Source organism: Drosophila erecta, unplaced genomic scaffold (assembly GCF_003286155.1).
Source record: "Drosophila erecta strain 14021-0224.00,06,07 unplaced genomic scaffold, DereRS2 tig00000000-arrow-pilon, whole genome shotgun sequence".
NCBI lineage: Eukaryota > Metazoa > Arthropoda > Insecta > Diptera > Drosophilidae > Drosophila > Drosophila erecta.
The window spans coordinates 775,509-794,244 of record NW_020825194.1 but is presented as its reverse complement, the minus strand read 5'-3'; the positions used below and the strand labels follow the sequence as shown (position 1 = coordinate 794,244).

Sequence of the window (18,736 nt, the reverse complement as noted above, 5' to 3'; positions counted from 1 at the left end):
ACGAAACCGGAACAAACCAAATGAGCCACCAGAGCTGCGCTTCTTACAGGCGTGTCTTATTTTCGGATATTAAATACTGTCCCCAAAACTTTAGACTAAAATTGAATTGAGCGTCTTGAATCCTTCATATCCAGGTGATGTGTCCAAATGATAGGCCTTTGGATAGTTACATACGTACCCTGCGAATATCGTGATATCCCCGGGGACCAAAACGAACCTGCGCATCTCCGAGCTGCATTTGAAATTGGAAATTGTATATGTTGCTATTTTTCGACAGCATGGATGGGCCTGGTGTCCTGGGATGCAGATGGCTGGGCTGAGGGAGGCTGTGGCTGCGGTTTGTCCAAATAAAGCAGTTGAGTTAGTTATGCGCAGCTTGCGGTTTCGCTTTGACTATTTTTGCGTGCAGAAATGCGAAATGCCAGCGGGAGGGCAACGAGTTGGTAGAGCCTGTGTAAAATGGCAGACGGACTAATTAGGAAATTGTACGCTTTAATGCAGCTGCAGCTTCCACAAAATAAACGCATAAATTTGTTATTGAATTTACACGCAAAAGCTGGAACAGGAGCCACGCAACACGGCCCGAAACGTGACGAATTTTTGAGGTCGAGTGCGGGGACGAGCGACTGTGAAAAGCTGGCACACAAAGCGGAATGTCCTGGCCACACACGTATGTTGGCCATTTATGCACTTGAACTTTTACTGCTCAAAGTTGCGGGGGATAGAAAATCGAAGTTTTAATTGGATTTGCGATTCAATTAACAGATTTGTCAGCATGTAAACAGTTTTATGACGTCGCAACAGCGACAGGAACTTCTGAGCTGAGCAGAACTAAGCTGAGCTATGCGATTGCGAGTGCGAGTCCACCTTTCAATGAAATTTATTGAAATTGATTTGCCATTTTAATGGAATTACGCTGGCAGGCGAAGGTGGCAGGCAGTGCATGCCCAGCTCGGCGTTTAATTGAAATCTTTTAATTAGTTTGATTTTCCAATCAAGTGGCATAGAAGACAAACAGGAGTGGCCATTTCCCTGCGGTCGACCACCGCCCGCCCAGTCCACCTCCTCTCCCAGCCAAGGAAAGCCAATTAGTTGCAATGCCTTGAAGTATGCTTTCGGGGCTGTGGGCTGCTGTCTCGGTTCGAGTTCGATATCCATTATGTTGTTCACGTCGATTGTCTGTCGATTACAAAGTTCCCCGGCCCTGCCTTCCTCGTCCTCGAAGAGCTATGCAAAGCGCAAAGCGCAAAGCGCTCCCTTCTCCGGAGTCGTTGCGCAACATAATCATTATCCTTGGCTTAACTCGAGTGCCTGCAGATACAGACGGAGTGCGGCGTGCGGAGTGCAGAGTGGGTCTGTGCCAGGCTCTGCCAAAAGGATTTCGCCTATTGATTCCACAAAGTGAAAGCCAAATCCACATGATATCAATTTGCTTTCAACGTTATGCCGCTGGCGTAAATAACCGAGACAGTCTCGGCGGAAAGGGAGGAGCGAAACACATCCAGTGGATTTCGGCACTTGGCGAGGGCGCTGGGAACCCCTGGAAAAGCCGGAAAAGCCGGCGGAACTGAGCGACTTCTAGCTCCTGACAGCGGGCGTTGAGCAGCGCGGAAGCATCCGAATATCAAAGCCCCGGATTCAATGGATGCCATGAAAGGCAGCCACTTGGTGGCATGCTAATGTTGCGGGCCATGGAGATGTCGGAACTGCAACACATCTGATTCAATTAACTAATTAAGCCGCCAACTGAAACTGAACTGAGCTCTGAACAGAATCGATCTTCCATATGGGCAGCCGATTTATGGTGGTTGATTGCATGAGGTTCCTTGACCGACAGCAAAGATGTAAGTGGATGTCTAAATTTAATAACTAATTCATGATTCTCTAATATGCACACAGAGATGTCCTTTACGGGAGTGTCCTTTTTCTTTGGCCGTGCTTCCTGCTGCGACGCCCACTTAAAACTATCCACAACTTGCATTAGCTCATCGCAGGCATACCCAATCACGGCGGGCTCCCTCCCGCATTTATTTCTTGCCACAAGCCGCAAGTTGGCAAGCCAAAACTGCGGCAAGTGCAAAAAACGCAACAAGCCCGCCAACAAATCCATTATGAGCTTATGCTGCGAGCGCAGTGTAAACTTTTCACACGAATCGCGGAAGCTTTACTTTTTCCGCGCCGAGCAATTATTTTAAATGCGCCGTCAACGCCGCCAAACACAAACTAACCAGACAAACAGGGGAAGTCCCGGGCTTCGACTCCGGAGCCGGAGGAGCTCGGATTCCTCTGACTCCGTGCGTGCATAATTAATTCAGCGCATAAATTCAAGACGCCGCCCCCGAAAAGGGGCGGGGCAAGTCGCCAAGGACTGGCAAGCTGGCAAGTCTATGAAATTATAAACTTTATCCTTTCGAGGCGCGAGTGTCAAATGGCGGCTGGCTTTTTGATGTCGCCAGACAGCCAGCCATCTACAAATCCCGCGCGCGACTTTAAATAAATTAAAACCCTGAGCGCTTGTGCCAAATGGAAATGCTCCTGCGTGGATAGGAAATTGTGCCAGCTCGTGACTCTCGACGGGTTGGAAAACTAATCCAAATGTGGCAGAAGTATTCGATACAGATCAAACAACTTTCAGATAATTAAAACTGAAAGAGAAGAATAAACTGTTCGGCGAAGTGAGACATATCATGGCAAAGGATGGGGATATGCAAATCCCGTAAAGGACTCAGAAATGGATATGCAAATTGCAGGAGAGAAGCAAAGGAAAGCGGGCAGCCCAAGTAAAACGGGAATGAAGAGCAAGTTAGGTGAAGGTGAGTGCTGCAAAAAAGTCCTGATCAAATATGGAGAAAGGATTGAGGACTGAGCAAAAAGGAGCAGAAAAAGGCTCCATTCAACCATTTTGGGAGCCTAAATAATAACTGTTCGAGCGGAATTCAGTGTTCTAACAACGTTTGCACTCGGCCGGCCATACTCATAAAAAATACAGCCAGAAGCTGTCGCCAGTCAGCTCTACCATTTCCCATTTTCCATTTCCCCGACATTTTCCCGCTTTCAATATTGTGTGCTTCAAGTGCTTTTGCTCTTTGCATTTTCGCATTGTCAGCAGACGGCGTCTGCTCCACATCCTTTGACTTTGATGCCTCGGCAGCTTGGTCCTGGCTCCTAGACTCTTTGGTAATTGAAAACGCAAGTTAATTTCTCACTTGCCTGTTTCTTTGTTTGTTGGTTGGCTCCAAGGACTCAGGGATATCCACTGGATGAGGTGGGGGAGGCTGACGAGACTGGGCATTGTCGCACTTATTGTATTAAGAAGATTTTTCGGCAAGTTCTCGTAATTAGTAAAGTTTTGATTGTGCGCCAGCCAATGTTCATTTGCGAACTGCCTTGCTCCCCAAATTGATTTCAGTCCATGAGCATCCGACATCAGCATAATCCGGCAGCTGGCAGCACTTTGCATAACTACCCACCACCCGAGCCAGGATGCCTTGCCTCTTCGAAAAGCTGCTTTGCACTTCATTTTCCCCAGAGTCTCGGGCTCTCATGGTCAGAGAGTGCATAAATTTGCAGGTGGAAAAACGCTTGTCCCGCGCCAAGAAAGTTCGAACGATTCGGTGTGTCTGCCAACATCTATCGCCATTCGAGTCAGACCCGGCAGTAAGTAGCTTAGAACTTGTTTTACCCACCGAGGCGGCAAAAAGTGCGCACTTCATTGATCAGCATTGCTGGGAAAATATTCAAAATTTGCTCAGGCACGATGCGATAAGCAAATGCATATGGGTTTTTTGCCAACTGTAATCGAGCATTTGAATTTGCATTTGCAAATGTGGAAATGTGAAAATGTTCCGGCGAAAAGTTTGCCGCCAACGCAGAGATGGAAATGCAGCGCCATCGTCCAGAACACTTATAAAAACAGGAACATTGTTCGGCTTTTAAATCCACTTACTTAGGTGTCCGAAAGGCCTTAGGGTATATCGGCGTATAAAGCGGCTTTATTTTCCATTGCACACTTTAAGACAGCATTTTTAAATGTATGTGAACCTTCCCCCTCGCAGTTCTCTTTTGTTCGAGTGTATCTTGGCCATCCCAGAACTCCGACGATACAGGTGCCAGCGACAATTGTCGCAGTCACGTAAGGATCAAAAGCGTTGCAAAAAACAGAAAAACAGACTGAGCCGTGACATAGATGCGAAAGCAAACTGTCATGTGGCAAAATATGCGCTGGTGTATGGCCGCTCGATGGGCAGTCCGCAGTCCGAGGTCCGTTCATATCCTGCCTGCTCGGCATCCTGCTCGTCGTGGGCTAGGCACACAAATAAAGCTTTGATGCCATCAAATTGTGTTTGATGGCGGGTGATAGGCAGCAGGTGAGGCCATTGATTGATTTTACCCTCCTGCAAAACAAACTAATAAGCGAGCGCAGTTGGGGAGACAAGCCTTTATGGCGGTGCAACAGTGCGTATGCGTGTTGCACACTACGTATACGCAATGGGGAGCGCGCTGGCATGAGGTGGGTGCACTTATATGGCAGCAGCAATCGCTTTTAAGCACCGAACAATGCAGCTTCCACGCATGAACAGTTCGCAGCTGGATCAAAGTTGCTGGCGCACACCGCACACACATGGCGTCGGAACACACACACCACCCTTCTGCATTTGGCCTTGTCGACACATCCTTGCAGGTGGGCGGGAATTGTGGACAGATTCCCGCGGAGATGCATTGTGCAACTGCACACAGCACATGTGCCAAATTCCCCGGATTTATTCGATATGTTACTTACAAATTGTCGAAACCCCAAAAGAGGAAAAATGACAATACAATGACAGTACGAGCTGTGCGGGGAAAGGAAGAAATTTAACAATATGCACTTTACTTACGCTTCAACTTTACTAATTCCTTAATTGCTACAATGTTAAACTTATCCTATGGTTAAAAAACACTTCGATTATTTTTAAATTGCATTGTTTTTTTTTTTCTCTACTTGATATCTACTTGATATACATGTCAAGTTTTGATTTATACAAATATTTTACGGCTCTTTTACAGCATGTTGGTCTACATGTTGGTTGCGTAAAAAGTGTGTAGGAAAATATTGGTTTTGGTCTTGGATTCATTTCTTCGAAGTCTTGGCTATTTATACCCTCTACTTGTATGATAAAGGGGTATCATAGCACCGCTAAGCACATGTAACAGGTGGAATAGAGCATTTGCAACCATATAAGATACTATAAGATAAGATACTTCCTTGTATAAGACCTTGAAAACCATTTGCAACCTCGGGAAGCAAAAAAACTAGAGAGCCCGTCCGTTTCTTATTCCGTATGTTTGTCCGTATAAAGGTCAAGCTTCGAATTTCTCGAATTAGTTTTGAATCTCTCACCACCCTCTAGTGTAAACATTCGAAAGCTCTTTCAGGACATGCGCAGCAGGACCCCGCTGACCTTGAATACAACAAGAAAGTGAGGCGAATCGCAGAGAGCAGCAACCCGAAGAACGTTGTGCCAAGCCGAAAATTTATGCGCGGGCAACAAAAGGCGTTTGAAACGCCGTGAACGTGAGCAGACATCTCGCAAAAAGCAGGAGCCGCCAGAGAAAAATCCAAGAAGCATGGAGGGACTGGCATAATTTGAAAGACCAAGCCCATGATGACCAACCTCCAGAACCCTCGACGATTGCCGGGGGTTGTGAGTTCCCTATGGCAGCGAAATGGGTAATTTGCAGTTCGCTAAAGGTTCTCAAAAAACGTGGTCCGCCGAAGGCCATGGCTCCTGCTCTCAAGAACCTCTTATCGCAGTGCTTTATGGCGGGGAATGAAATTCTGTACTCTGATTGCTGACGGCTCTCTCGCTTTCTGGCGATGCTGTAACCACGAACTGGCAGTCAGTAGAACGCGAACTGTGGCCACGGAAACAAAGCGGGTCTTATACACAATACACAATTTTGAAGGAAAACTCTTATTTGTTAAAGTTTTTAAATAAAAGTTGTACCAAGCAATTCATCTCAGTGTGTACAAAAATGCTTAGAACCTCCTGGATTTAACTCAAGTGCTCTGAAGTCAAGCTTTAAGTCTAAGCCAAAAATCAATTAAAATTTGTGTGTAAGTAACCCAGAATCCATGACATTTTGTCTTTCGCTGTGCCCTCTACGCGCTATTTTTGGCTAACACGTCACTAATGGCAATCCCTGACGTCACAAACTTCCCACGTAAACAGCTTCCAAAAGCTTTACCAGACACTTTGGCGCCGCTTTCCTATTAACCATTCAATCAGACATTACCTATAGACAAGAATCTGATGCAATGCCAGCCTGCTATTTGGTCAGAATCGTCACAGCACGTCAGATTGTACTTGAAATGCCAGCCACGTCGATAACTACATGGCTTAGAGTCGATCTCCAAATTAATGAGCGTCGGCCGGTGGCGGAGGACACATAATACCCTCGACCCACCTATTCCGGAAAGGTGTGTTTATTGGCACTTGGCACGCCAGTAGTGTAGATATCAAATGGCCCACACTCTTTTCTTTTTTATACCAGTTCAATGCCTTTAAGGATGGGATAAGCCCTTGGCCTTGAGAGGAAGCCTCAAATTTATTGGCATTTGTAAACTGCATCACAAAATTTAATTTGCAATTTTTTTTGGGAAAAAGATCAAAAATTTTAATTTGTAGGTTTCTTTGCAAATCGATTGGAAATGCTTTTCAAAACATAACAAGGTATTCAAGGAAATTGGGGATAGCTGTTGACACCAGCTAACGATCAGTGCCACTTTTGAGGGATCGAAAAAAAAAATTTTTTTTTTGCAATTTTTGAGTTTTTTTTGAACACACAATTTTTTGAAAAAAATCTCAAAAATTTTAAATTTGTAGATTGGCTTGCAAATCGATTGGAAATACTTTTAAAAGCTTAAAAAAATATTCCAATCCATTTTTGAACTTTTTTTCGCATAGTTATGAGGAAAACTTTGGTTTTGGGGGCATATAGAGGAAAAGTCAGAGGTTTTTAGCCTATAACTCGAAAATATTTTGGCCTACGGCGGAAGGAATGGCCTTTTTGGATACTTGTTGACACCAGCTAACGATCGGAGCCACTTTTGTGGGATCGAAAAAAAAAAATTTTTTTTTTCAATTTTTGAGTTTTTTAAAAGGGGTAACATCACAATTTTTTGAAAAAAATCTCAAAAATTTTAAATTTGTAGATTGGCTTGCAAATCGATTGGAAATACTTTTAAAAGCTTAAAAAAATATTCCAATCCATTTTTGAACTTTTTTTCGCATAGTTATGAGGAAAACTTTGGTTTTGGGGGCATATAGAGGAAAAGTCAGAGGTTTTTAGCCTATAACTCGAAAATATTTTGGCCTACGGCGGAAGGAATGGCCTTTTTGGATACTTGTTGACACCAGCTAACGATCGGAGCCACTTTTGTGGGATCGAAAAAAAAAAATTTTTTTTTTCAAGTTTTGAGTTTTTTAAAAGGGGTAACATCACAATTTTTTGAAAAAAATCTCAAAAATTTTAAATTTGTAGATTGGCTTGCAAATCGATTGGAAAAACTTTTAAAAGCAAAACAATGTATTCCAATTCATTTTTGAACCTTTTTTCGAATAGTTACGAAGAAAACGTTGGTTTTGGGGGCATATAGAGGAAAAGGCAGACGTTGAATACTCGAGCAGGCAAGACAATCAGCTGATCGGGCTCAGAATTATAATGCTTTTGGATTCCAAACAAGATCCTAAGATACTGGGTCTTCAGTTGAGTTGAATGACGAGTCGGGGAGCTCTTAAAGTGCCACAAATGCGGCAGAAAAGTCAGAATTTAATATAAAAAGATTTATCGCACTTAGAAATACCTTCGAACCGGCTGCTATGACGTCGCTGGACGCACGGCCAATTGTCGTTAATTCGGTATTATATACACAAATTGCTAATAAAGCTGACATTAGGCAACTCGGTGATGGGCACTTAGCAGTTTGGGAACCAAAAAACCGGCCGCGGAACAGATCCAAATAAATATCGACAGTCGGTCGAATCATCAAAGCCTGGACCTCAGCCTTTGTTTCGTTGGTCAACAAACTCGAGTAGCCCGATGCGAAATTTAGGTTGAAGTAACGCTCAAAGGCAGAGCGTGTTCCCAGTAATACAAGTTACTTAAAATAAATTCTACTGAGAAATTGCAGATGCTACGCCATTGTGCTTCAGTTGGCGACGAATCGCGTGGACTTTGAATGACTTAATTCAGTCATTTGTGTGGATGCAGCAAAGCCCCAGGGTATATTGCGGATATATTCAATTATAGATCGGCAAGTGGGCAGGAATAGATTTGAATATGCGCGCGAAAATCAGAGCGTCTTATATCTAATTTGCATTTGCGAGTGACAAAGGCAGCCTACGTGTGAACGGAAAAAGATACACGGCAAAAGATACTTTTGTATTGTCGAAGAATGCTCTTAGTTTCAAGTCCCACCCGAAGATTGTTACCACATGGGTAAACAAACAGGAAACCTTCAACCAAATTACTCTTGCTCTTGAGCTTGTCTCTGTGTATCTGTTAGATAAAAGGCAGCATGTACCTTTTGCCGCCCGCCAAAAACAAGGCAAGCACAAGAAGCAGAACCATTTCTCGGCCACCACCGAATCGCCGTCGAAACAAAAGACAACCACGATCACGGCAACAAACGAAACGCGAGTCGAAAACTTGTTTCGGGGCAATTACAGATTCAAAATTTCAGCGATTGCCGGTTAGACACAAGCGAGCCTCTCGAACGAACATCGAACACGTTCGAAGTAGCGCAAGTCGAGCTTTAGGGGTTTTCAGGCACCTGAATAGAACTATCCTCATAGTAGATCAATTATATACCTGACACATCCCCTGATAGATTGCTCTTCATGGACGTGGAATGTGGCGTACATTTTCTCCCTGTGCATATGGCAGTGTAGGTGAGCCACACTGCCGACCAGTCCCGAACCCGATTAACCTCTGGCTGAGATTTCCGGAGCGAAGATGCCCCGGAGCGCAATGGAATCGCCGGGAGTTGCCAGTCTGCCTTAGCCGCTGTTTGCGTGCGGTTCTGCTTCTCCGGCGGAACTTGTTAGTGAAACACTCTTAGTTCGCGGGAAAAGTGCTCAGCCCCCTTAAGGTAGCAGAGCTAATCACCTCTTAAGTACTTGGTACTCGGCGTTAGGCAAATATCATACAATTTAAGCAGATAGAAAATGCTTGCTTTGAATGAGCAACACTTGTGTTTGTGAAGAACGAATTCACAAAAACGTACCAAAAGAATTCCAACCAAATTAAAAAGGTGTTAATAAAATATTAAAGCAACGGCGGTAAAACACAAATTTAAATTAAAACGCATGAGGCGATTTTTGCAACTCATAAAAAAGCCATTAAAAGCTGCCCGCAACAATTTATGTGTGCAGATTTGTGGTATATAGTATATATAATACATATATGAAACGTACACAGATATGTTCAATTCCTGTTTAGAGTATATTTTTAGAATTTATTTTATGTGAAAGGCTTGGTAGTACCAGTTGATAATCGTGTGATTTAAGCAGGTTTCCCCTTGTTTTCAGTTTTGTGAATCAAGCCCAATTACCAAAGCACTCTGATAAGAATTAGTAGGTTGAGATGTGATGGTGATATGCTATAACTGAACCCTGAGCCCAGGGCTAAAAACTTAATTAGGAAATCGAACTGGAAGAATCTGGATTTTATTTGAAACATGTATTCCAATCAGCTTTCGAAATATATAATTTGATTGTAGAGTTTTGTTCCGCTTGGAAATGGTTCCATTCCATACTACTTTCATTATTCAATGGTAATTGCGATGCAGATGGCCCTGCGTATGATATCAGTGTTATTTTTCCAGCCAAATGTATAATCTTCTTGCAATTAGCTTCAATTAGTTGATAGCCCAAGCTAGCTATGGATATGTTAGGCATTGCCTCGAAACTGATACTGTGATTAATGCGGACTGCACAATGGACATTTTGTTTACTATACCAAAATTAATGGATTTTGTTAGTTCTTTGTGGCACCGTGCTTATGTTTAGACTCAGGTGCGCACAACAACACCATTTTCATTTTGGACGAATCAATAGTGTGCTTTATGTCTCGAATCATGCATAAATTGGGTCAAGTAAATGGGTAGCTACGGATTGAAAGAGCTAATTGCCCTGAAGTGAACTAATGGCAAAGCCTTTCACACGAAAAAAGAAAGAGAAACCCCCTGACATAGTGACTAAGTCGTGATGCAAGCCAAATTGTGAATTCCACAGATGTAATTTCGCTTTTTTCCGGATCGGGTTTCACATGAATTCCGCACTAAATAGTGTAAATAGTTGGAATACCCCAGATGCCGATTTTCCATTGCAAACCATAATCTATTCGACCATTGATTGCATCAGGCGGGATCTGGAGTAATTGGATCTTTTCGGCCGTTTTCACTGCGTTCGGCTTGGCTGACCAACTGTTAAGCCAAGAACATCAGATGGCCAATTAGCAGTCGAGGTTTATAGATCCGAGCTATAGATCTGGTGTTCATTAGTTTGTTCACCTGTTTGTTTTGCTTGTGCCATTCTACCAGTGATTCCATAACTGAATCACACATCGTATTATTGTGTTTGCTTTTCTCGCCTCTGCTCTGATGTTATGCTAATTTATGCGGAGCGTGGGTCCAGCACCGGCCTTTGCTTTCGCTTGAGGAAGTCACCCCTTCCCCACTCCTAAGTCTGCCATATGGCCCACTAAGGTAAACAATTGGCATGACCCAATCATGTAAGGGGCGGGCCTTCGGGGGATCCACTTCCTTGGCTTTGTGTCAAGTTCATAGGCTCACACGTGCCATCCACCGGGGCCTATCAATCAATCTGGGGCCCTGTCAGGTTTTGCACCGAAAGGAAGGCAGTAATACTCATTTTTGGGTTTAACGAACTTCAGACGAAATACTTTTAATGCGAAGTCCATTGCTTCCTCATAATGATAATGAAGAAAATAGCTCAGCGCTCATGACATATTTTGTTTTTTTAAAGATTAAATAGTAAACTCGAATCTGGCAACGTTTCTCTCCGTGCAAATAATACATTAAAAGGTTGTGCCCAAAACACTCACACATTAGGCCGCGGTAAAAGTAGAGCAAGCTTTTCTCTCTGCCAATGACCTCTAGTTACCTTTCACTCAGAAAAAGAAGGAATGGAATTGCTATTGAAAATTTCCAAGCCTAGTCTCATATAAAATGGCAGACAAACATTTGTGAAACACTAAGCTAAGACATCTGATAAAAGCCAGACAAACCCTGATAGTTCACATCTTAGCACATAATATAGAATTTAATATTTGAGATTTCCTCTTGGCTCCATTAGCACGCCATATTCAAAGTGAACGCCACAATAGCTCAGTTCCTCCAGACACAAATAAATGATTATCACCATAAAAAACGCAGGTTCATTAAGTAGGAGGTACATACTAGTGGATTGAGTAAAAATCATTTCTCTTACAGCAGCAATAACGTGCTATGCTAAAAATATTTCTATAAATAGTCTTAAACTAGCTAACACGTTCAATTTATGGATCTATAAACCGTAGTGTAAACAATTCCAGGCGATTAATGCGGAAAAGGTCTAGGCAAAGCATTTTGTGAAAGCTCAATTGCGAGAAAATGTCTATGACATGTAAAGTTAATAACATATTAGGCTAATAAATTTTTAAACTAATACTTTCCAGAACACATTTAAAGTCCAAACCCCAGTGCTGACAACATGGAAACGGAGTCCCTGAACCGCAAGAACTCCTCGCGGAAGAGTTCGATAGTAAATGGGAATGGAGATGCCTCTGCCAAGTTGACCAACGGCGACGGAGATGGAGGCGGAGAGGTGACCCTGAAGGCCAAGATGAGCCTGCTCAATGGATGCACCGTCATAGTGGGCTCCATCATCGGATCGGGCATCTTTGTGTCGCCCACGGGAGTGCTGATGTACACGGGCAGTGTTAACCTGGCCCTCATCGTGTGGGTCATTTCCGGCCTCTTCTCGATGGTGAGTGCGCGCCGCGAGCACAACTAACCTGATATGCAAATGGGAGTAGGGCATTCGACCACCCAGACACCTGTTGCCCTTGCTGCAGCTGTAAATAAGCACCTGGTAAATACCAGCTGGTGGGGAAATAGTGGGATGCACGTGATGGAGGCGCGGGGAAAGGACTTTCTCATTCAATTACGAATGCTGGCAGAGCGCCGCAGCGACCTCTAATGAAATTATTGAAATTCCTGCACCCAATTCACCCCCACACGCCCACACACCCACACAGCCACACTGACAGGCACGCACACAAGCATGACAAGTCCGTGTCAAACGCACGGAGCGCCTGCTCAATAAAATTACGTATACGCAGCATTGGCAGTGACAGATGACAAAGATTGCGCACTTCCGCGGCACTTTAAGCTGAATATAAATCGAAGAAGCAATCCCCGTTTCACTTGTATATCTCAGAGCAGAAATGTCAATTCTACTGTTTATTCGAAGAATGGTACTGAACCTTTGGTTATATTTTAGGTGGGTGCCTACTGCTACGCGGAGTTGGGAACGATGATCACCAAGTCGGGCGCTGACTACGCATACATCATGGAGACTTTCGGACCCTTCATGGCCTTCATCCGACTCTGGATCGAGTGCATGATCGTGCGACCCTGTTCCCAGGCCATCGTAGCCCTCACTTTCAGCACCTACGTCCTGAAGCCCTTCTTCCCGGAGTGCACTCCTCCGGAGGACTCGGCCCGCCTGCTCGCCGTTTGCTGCATACGTGAGTTTCGATTGCTCTTCAGCACGTTGCATTTGTTTATTTGCTAATTTGTTGATTTGCTTACGGGCGAAAGAAGCTCCCCTGAACCGCAATCTCTGCACCCGCGTACTTGACCTATAGATTAGAAACTATTTAAATGCATTCTTCGAGTGGCGAGCAAATGAACACTCTGAAAGAGTTTGCCACATGCATCAAGCTTATCAGTCTGGCAGAATAGAGTGTTTTGTTTTGATTTAACTTGGAAACAAATCCATATTGGATTGTATGAATATTACATTTGTGATAAAATTCCATACTATGGGCATATGATAATTTTACGTTTATGGGAAGACGTCATTCTACTTGCGTTAATATTAATGGTAATTAGTAAAAATACCATAATAAATAAAATAATGAATATTACATTTATGATAAAATTACATACTATTGGCATTAGGATTCTTTTACATTTATGAGAAAACGTCATTCTATTTGCGCTATGATTAATAGTTGTTGGTAAAAATAATGAATATTACATTTACGATAAAATTACATACTATTTGAATTTCGATTATTTTACATTTATGAGGAAACATCATTAGTAACACTTTTAACAACAATTAGTAAAAATACCATAATAAATAAAATAATGAATATTACAATCATGATAAAATTACATACTATTGGCATTATGATTATTTTACATTTATGAGAAAACGTCATTCTATTTGCGCTATGATTAATAGTTGTTGGTAAAAATAATGAATATTACATTTACGATAAAATTACATACTATTTGCATTATGATTATTTTACAATTACAGAAAACGTCATTCTATTTGCGACAATAGTCGATGTTTTATCAGCTTACATTACAAATGAAACTTGCTTATAAATAGGAGTGATGCATATACAAATCATCGCCAATGCTTTGATAAACCCTCATAACTAAGCCTTTGCAGGGTGTATTGCCCTTTTAATTTTGCATGAACCGACTGCAATTCAATCGCAATTAAAACTTAATCATTTCCGACTGAACTTTATTCCCCAATGCCCAAGAGCACTTGTTGATAGGCGGCGCTTCCTCCCATTACTTAATAGTAGTAGTAGTGATTTAATTGTGCGGAATCAAGTGCGTTTGCTTTAGACAATAGAGGGGCCATAAATAACGAGTTGTCACATTAGCTCATGAAAGTCCTCGCTTTATTACATCACCCACATGGGTCGTTCGCATCTTTGGACTGATATCTTCGGCGTGACTCCGAAGTCGTGATGGAGGCTGCAATGTGGGTTAGGGGGCCTTTCCACATATATACACTTATTTTACTTTTCATTTTCCTCGCTTGCATTGCAGTTGTGCTAACCCTAATCAACTGCTGGGACGTAAAATGGGCGACTGCTGTGCAGGATATCTTTACATATGCGAAAGTAAGTCCGCTGGATTGGATTTCATTGGGTTGAATTGTAACTACTGCTCCCTTCTCAGCTGCTGGCCCTGTTTATCATCATTGCCACTGGCGTTTACCAGCTTTCCCTCGGCAACACACAGTACTTTACGTTTGAGAATACGGACACAAAAGTGACCTCCATCGCGCTGTCCTTCTACTCCGGACTGTTTGCCTACAACGGATGGTAAGAGGATTACGCATCACATCGGAGGCAGTTACTAATTGGATTTGTTTGCGCTGCCGTTGACAGGAATTACTTAAACTTCATCATTGAGGAGCTGAAGGATCCCGTCAAGAATCTGCCCCGCGCCATTGCCATCAGCTGCACCCTGGTGACCATTGTCTATGTCATGGCCAATGTGTCCTTCTACACCATCCTGTCGCCGGATGAGGTCATGGGCTCCTCGGCCGTGGCGGTGACCTATGCGGAGCGGGCCTTTGGCATGCTGGCCTGGACCATTCCAGGTGGGTTTCATGTGCTGCACTCTCCGTAATGGGGACCTACAATACTAATGAGCTTTTGCACTTTTGCAGTTTTTGTGGCCTTGTCCACGTTTGGAGCTGTGAATGGTATTCTGCTGACCTCCTCCCGACTTTTCTACGCCGGAGCCAACAACGGCCAGATGCCCGAGATCCTCACCATGATCCAGATCCAGAGATTCACTCCCACTCCCGCGGTACTGGCCATGGCCCTTCTATCGATGTTGTACCTCACAGTTTCGGACATCTTTGCGCTGATTAACTACGTGGGCTTTGCCACTTGGGTGAGTAGGCCAATGCAGATGTACTTCTCCAAGCCGCTAATTACCCTTTAATACTCTCTTCAGCTGAGCATCGGTGTGGCTGTTTTGTGCCTGCCTTGGCTGCGATGGGCCCAGCCCAATCTGCCGCGTCCCATCCGAGTGCCCATGGTGTTCCCCATTGTCTACCTAATCGCCACCGTGTTCGTGACCGTGGTGCCCATGTACGCCAGTCCAATAGAGACTGGATACGGCATTCTGATGATTCTGTCCAGCATACCCGTCTACCTGGTGTTCATCGCCTGGAAGAACAAGCCCATTTGGTTCCAGAAGACAATGAGTAAGTGGCTTCGCACTGACTCAGCTGAAATCTGCTTCCTTCCTGTTTATTTTCACTTATTCACGCTGTGATCCCCACCCATTTTTGATATTCTAGGCGGACTGACACAAGTTCTACAGAAACTGATGATGGTTGTGCGTCCCAAGGCGGCGTCAAAGGTTTTTAAGTTTGCTATTTATCCTAGTTTTACTTTGGTTCTTTGGTTACTTTGGTTCTAATCACTTGCCTGCCTTTACTTGCGCACTAATCTCTAGAAGAACTACTAACTCCACTAACGAACCTCAAGTTTTGCAACCGTAAACTCACTTTGCACCCCTAACTCTAGCCAACTAGTAGATGCACCTGTCCTAAGCCACTCATCTAATCCGACTCGTATTTTCTATGCCTTCCAGTAAGCCTCACACGATTCCTACAAAAAATGCTCATGGTACTCGGAAAGCAGACGAAACCAGCTCAGGTGTAAAGGTAAAGAACGTTCTTCGGGGACAACAGCAGAGATAATATTTCAAGTTAGCCAAGAGCAGAGAAAAGCATTTAAAAGCACACACTTGATTGCAGGATGCATTATATAGACAACGTAAACGCTTTTGTGTAGCCAACCAATGATATACATACGAAACAACACACAACTTCTGCCAGCTTCTGGGCGACTATACGATATATACCATATATATATTTTTATATACACATGTAACTCTTAAGTTGAAGCCAGGCCCAGTGCGCAGTAGGATTACGAGGAAGTTCCCAAAGGAGGTCGGCTCTGGATCCGAATTTAATAGAAAGACTGTGGAAAACTACAAGGAATCAAGGCGTCCAGTGCTGACCGTGAATTGGGTTCGAATTTGGCATTTTTAAACGGAGCTGTGCAAGCAGAACGAGTCTTTTAGGATCTTCAAGTATTCCCGGAAAGTGGTTAAGCAAACGGCGAAGCCCCGATAAAGCTATTGTTTATCAGTCACTGCATTTGAAAACTAGTTTGAAACATTTAGAAACCTTGCTCTAGGCTTAGCTTGAACTAGAAAAGCTAGAAGAACGCTTGAACATACTCATCAGAAGGATCTACAGAGCTAGTTTTAGCACTCTCAACTCATGAACATTTAGAGCACGATTGATTACTTTATTATTGATTTAAATGAATCTAGCTTAAGTGGCACCGCAATTCAATTTCATTTGTCTAAGTTAATACCTACATTTAGGTTGCTCAGTTTAGGTTTCACGTGTGCATCGTAGAGGGTCCTACCTGTACAAACCCCAAGCCAATATACAAAAACCATCGCCTAATGCACATATCCAACAGAAAAACGATTAAAGTTGTTGAACGAGAACAGGAACATTGCCAACATACATATTAAATATACTGAGAATAACACTATATGCAAATTGTTGTCTAATTACGAAACCAATCGTATCGAATTGATCTAGCATTGATTTAAACTTTCATTAGTTGTTGTTGCTTTAAGTGTTCGTCACTTAGTGTTATTCATATAAAATATTATTGCCTATTTAGCATTCAACTATTTAACTGTTACACATTAAAAAATACGGAGCCGCAACTGGGGAATCAGTTTAACTACTATGAAACATATTGTTGACAATAATATTGTATTTATATATAAATGTATATTATATTATATGATGTATGATGTATACCCTACAACCTCTGTATTTCTGGAAATAAGAACGATAACGGAAACTAAATGGAGCGCATTTATTAGTTCCCCTGGGAAAAGGAGTTTCACTACACATCACAAGAGCAGGATGACATTTAGCTAAACTTCTAGTCCCCCGAAACGCTGGAGTCCGACGTACTGATGTACTGGATCAAGCCGAGTCTTAGATTCTCCACCTCCCTTTGCTTGAGGGCTTTTTCCGCCTCCGAAAGTTCGTAGTTCTTAGTGCTGATGTAAACTCTGAGCGTTGGAGCGAACGTAGTTGCCTCCGCTTCAGTTTCGAGCTTCTTGAAATCCTTCTTCAGTATGGAATATATTTTACTGGAGGAACGAAGATCTCTGGGCGGCCTTTGAGGTCTCACTCCATCGCCGCCGCTTTCGTCATTCTCCTCGCTAGGATCTTGATTTATTGATCTTATTTCGCTTCGCAGATCCAAACTTTTCCTCCTGTACAGATCCACAAGATGCTGCTCCATGGCCAGTTTTAGCTCTGCAAACTTGGAGTCTATGCGCCCGTACCAATGTGCCAGACCATTGTAGTCCTCATCTGAGAACTTGGCCGTTCGACGCCAGTGGGCCAGGGAAATATCGGGCACTGATCTTAGGGAGCTCTGCGCTCCGGATGATCTACTTACTTTGCTCAAGTTGGTAGAACTTTGAGAAACGGGCTTGCACTTGGACTTGGACATCATTTTCCGAGCTTTCTCGAGACAGCCAAAGGCCACATCGGCCATCTTTAGGATCTGGCGCCTGGAATCCTTTAAGTCAGGAGCTATGGGCAGCTCGAACATCACTACTGCAGGAGCAGGGCTCTTGAAGTCAAAGGACTCCTTCAGGCAGTCGTTCAGAAGGGTGCTTCCATTTTGCCTGCCCGATGGCAAGCTCGTGAAGAACTCCACCAAATCTGGTCGGTTTTCGCTGCCAAAAATGTGAAACACTGAGAGGTGAATCCTGTGCTCCAAGACCAGGCTATCCCGGTACACAAACTCGAAGTGCAAATAGTCATCGCCAATTCCACGGCTCCTCAACGGGGTGAGATCATTCGTTAGCCACTGGAACAGCTCCTTGGTGCTGGACACACTTTTTCCGCTAGGTGAAACCATTCGGCGTTTGGGTACCCCAGTGGGTTGCACTAGCATGTTGACCATGTCGAACTTCCGGACATCGAAGTAGTCCACATTCACTGCTTTCAGGCGGCAGCGCATGTCGGCCATCAGTAAGTCGACTTCAGTGACCAAGAGACGGGTCAAAAGGCTGGGATTGTGATTTCTTTGGGATGAGATGCGCAGCAGACTTCCGTGGCGACGGTGACGGAACATTTGACCTAGTAAATCGCCCACTTCTGTCCTAATATGGCCATCAAATTCATACCCAATGCCGTCGAACTCCAAGTGGCGGTAGTAACGAGGAGGTTCCCCCAAGCTAGCGGGCTTAGTTGTGCTCTTGGGCATCCTCAAGAGCATTGACTTGCTGTCCAAGAGCCTGATATCATTATCCATACTTTGGTCATCCAAGTAAGCACGTCGCTTGGAATCTGTAAGAGTGACCAGCACTACGTGATCCTTTTTGGTCGCCGAAGGTCTGTTCATGATCAAGAACTTTTTGAAATTTTGAAAACTATAATTTCGACAGTCTAAAAGTAAAGTTTGATCAAAGACAACTAACTCATTCCATGACTCGAACTTTCATCTTAAGTTATTTAGATTCGAGCCCCAATCATTTGGAAACAATACCACCGCTTTCCAAGAGATTCTCCACATTCTC

General features: G+C 43.6%; 2 protein-coding genes across 5 annotated transcripts; one reads left to right on the top strand and one right to left on the bottom strand.

Moving 5' to 3' along the window:
* The first annotated feature begins 5,708 nt into the window (after positions 1 to 5,708).
* On the top strand, positions 5,709 to 17,000 carry LOC6554746 (Y+L amino acid transporter 2). Of its 4 annotated transcripts, none has more exons than XM_015153630.2 (10): positions 5,709 to 6,097; positions 11,722 to 12,032; positions 12,549 to 12,795; positions 14,129 to 14,202; positions 14,261 to 14,406; positions 14,473 to 14,687; positions 14,757 to 14,986; positions 15,050 to 15,302; positions 15,399 to 15,460; positions 15,695 to 17,000. In XM_015153630.2, exons 2-10 carry the CDS (start codon positions 11,757 to 11,759, stop codon positions 15,695 to 15,697), a joined length of 1,506 nt encoding a protein of 501 aa, XP_015009116.1. In that variant the 5' UTR covers positions 5,709 to 6,097; positions 11,722 to 11,756; the 3' UTR covers positions 15,698 to 17,000. The 4 variants fall into 4 exon arrangements, with proteins under 4 accessions (XP_015009116.1, XP_015009117.1, XP_001981089.2 ...); XM_001981053.3 differs by lacking the exon at positions 5,709 to 6,097 and adding an exon at positions 9,033 to 9,133; XM_026983961.1 differs by lacking the exon at positions 5,709 to 6,097 and adding an exon at positions 9,178 to 9,295.
* Positions 16,994 to 18,631, bottom strand: LOC6554745. Its single transcript, XM_001981052.3, has one exon. The coding sequence runs from the start codon at positions 18,559 to 18,561 to the stop codon at positions 17,080 to 17,082; it is 1,482 nt and encodes a 493-aa protein (XP_001981088.1). The 5' UTR covers positions 18,562 to 18,631; the 3' UTR covers positions 16,994 to 17,079.
* Between the last annotated feature and the right edge of the window lie 105 nt (positions 18,632 to 18,736).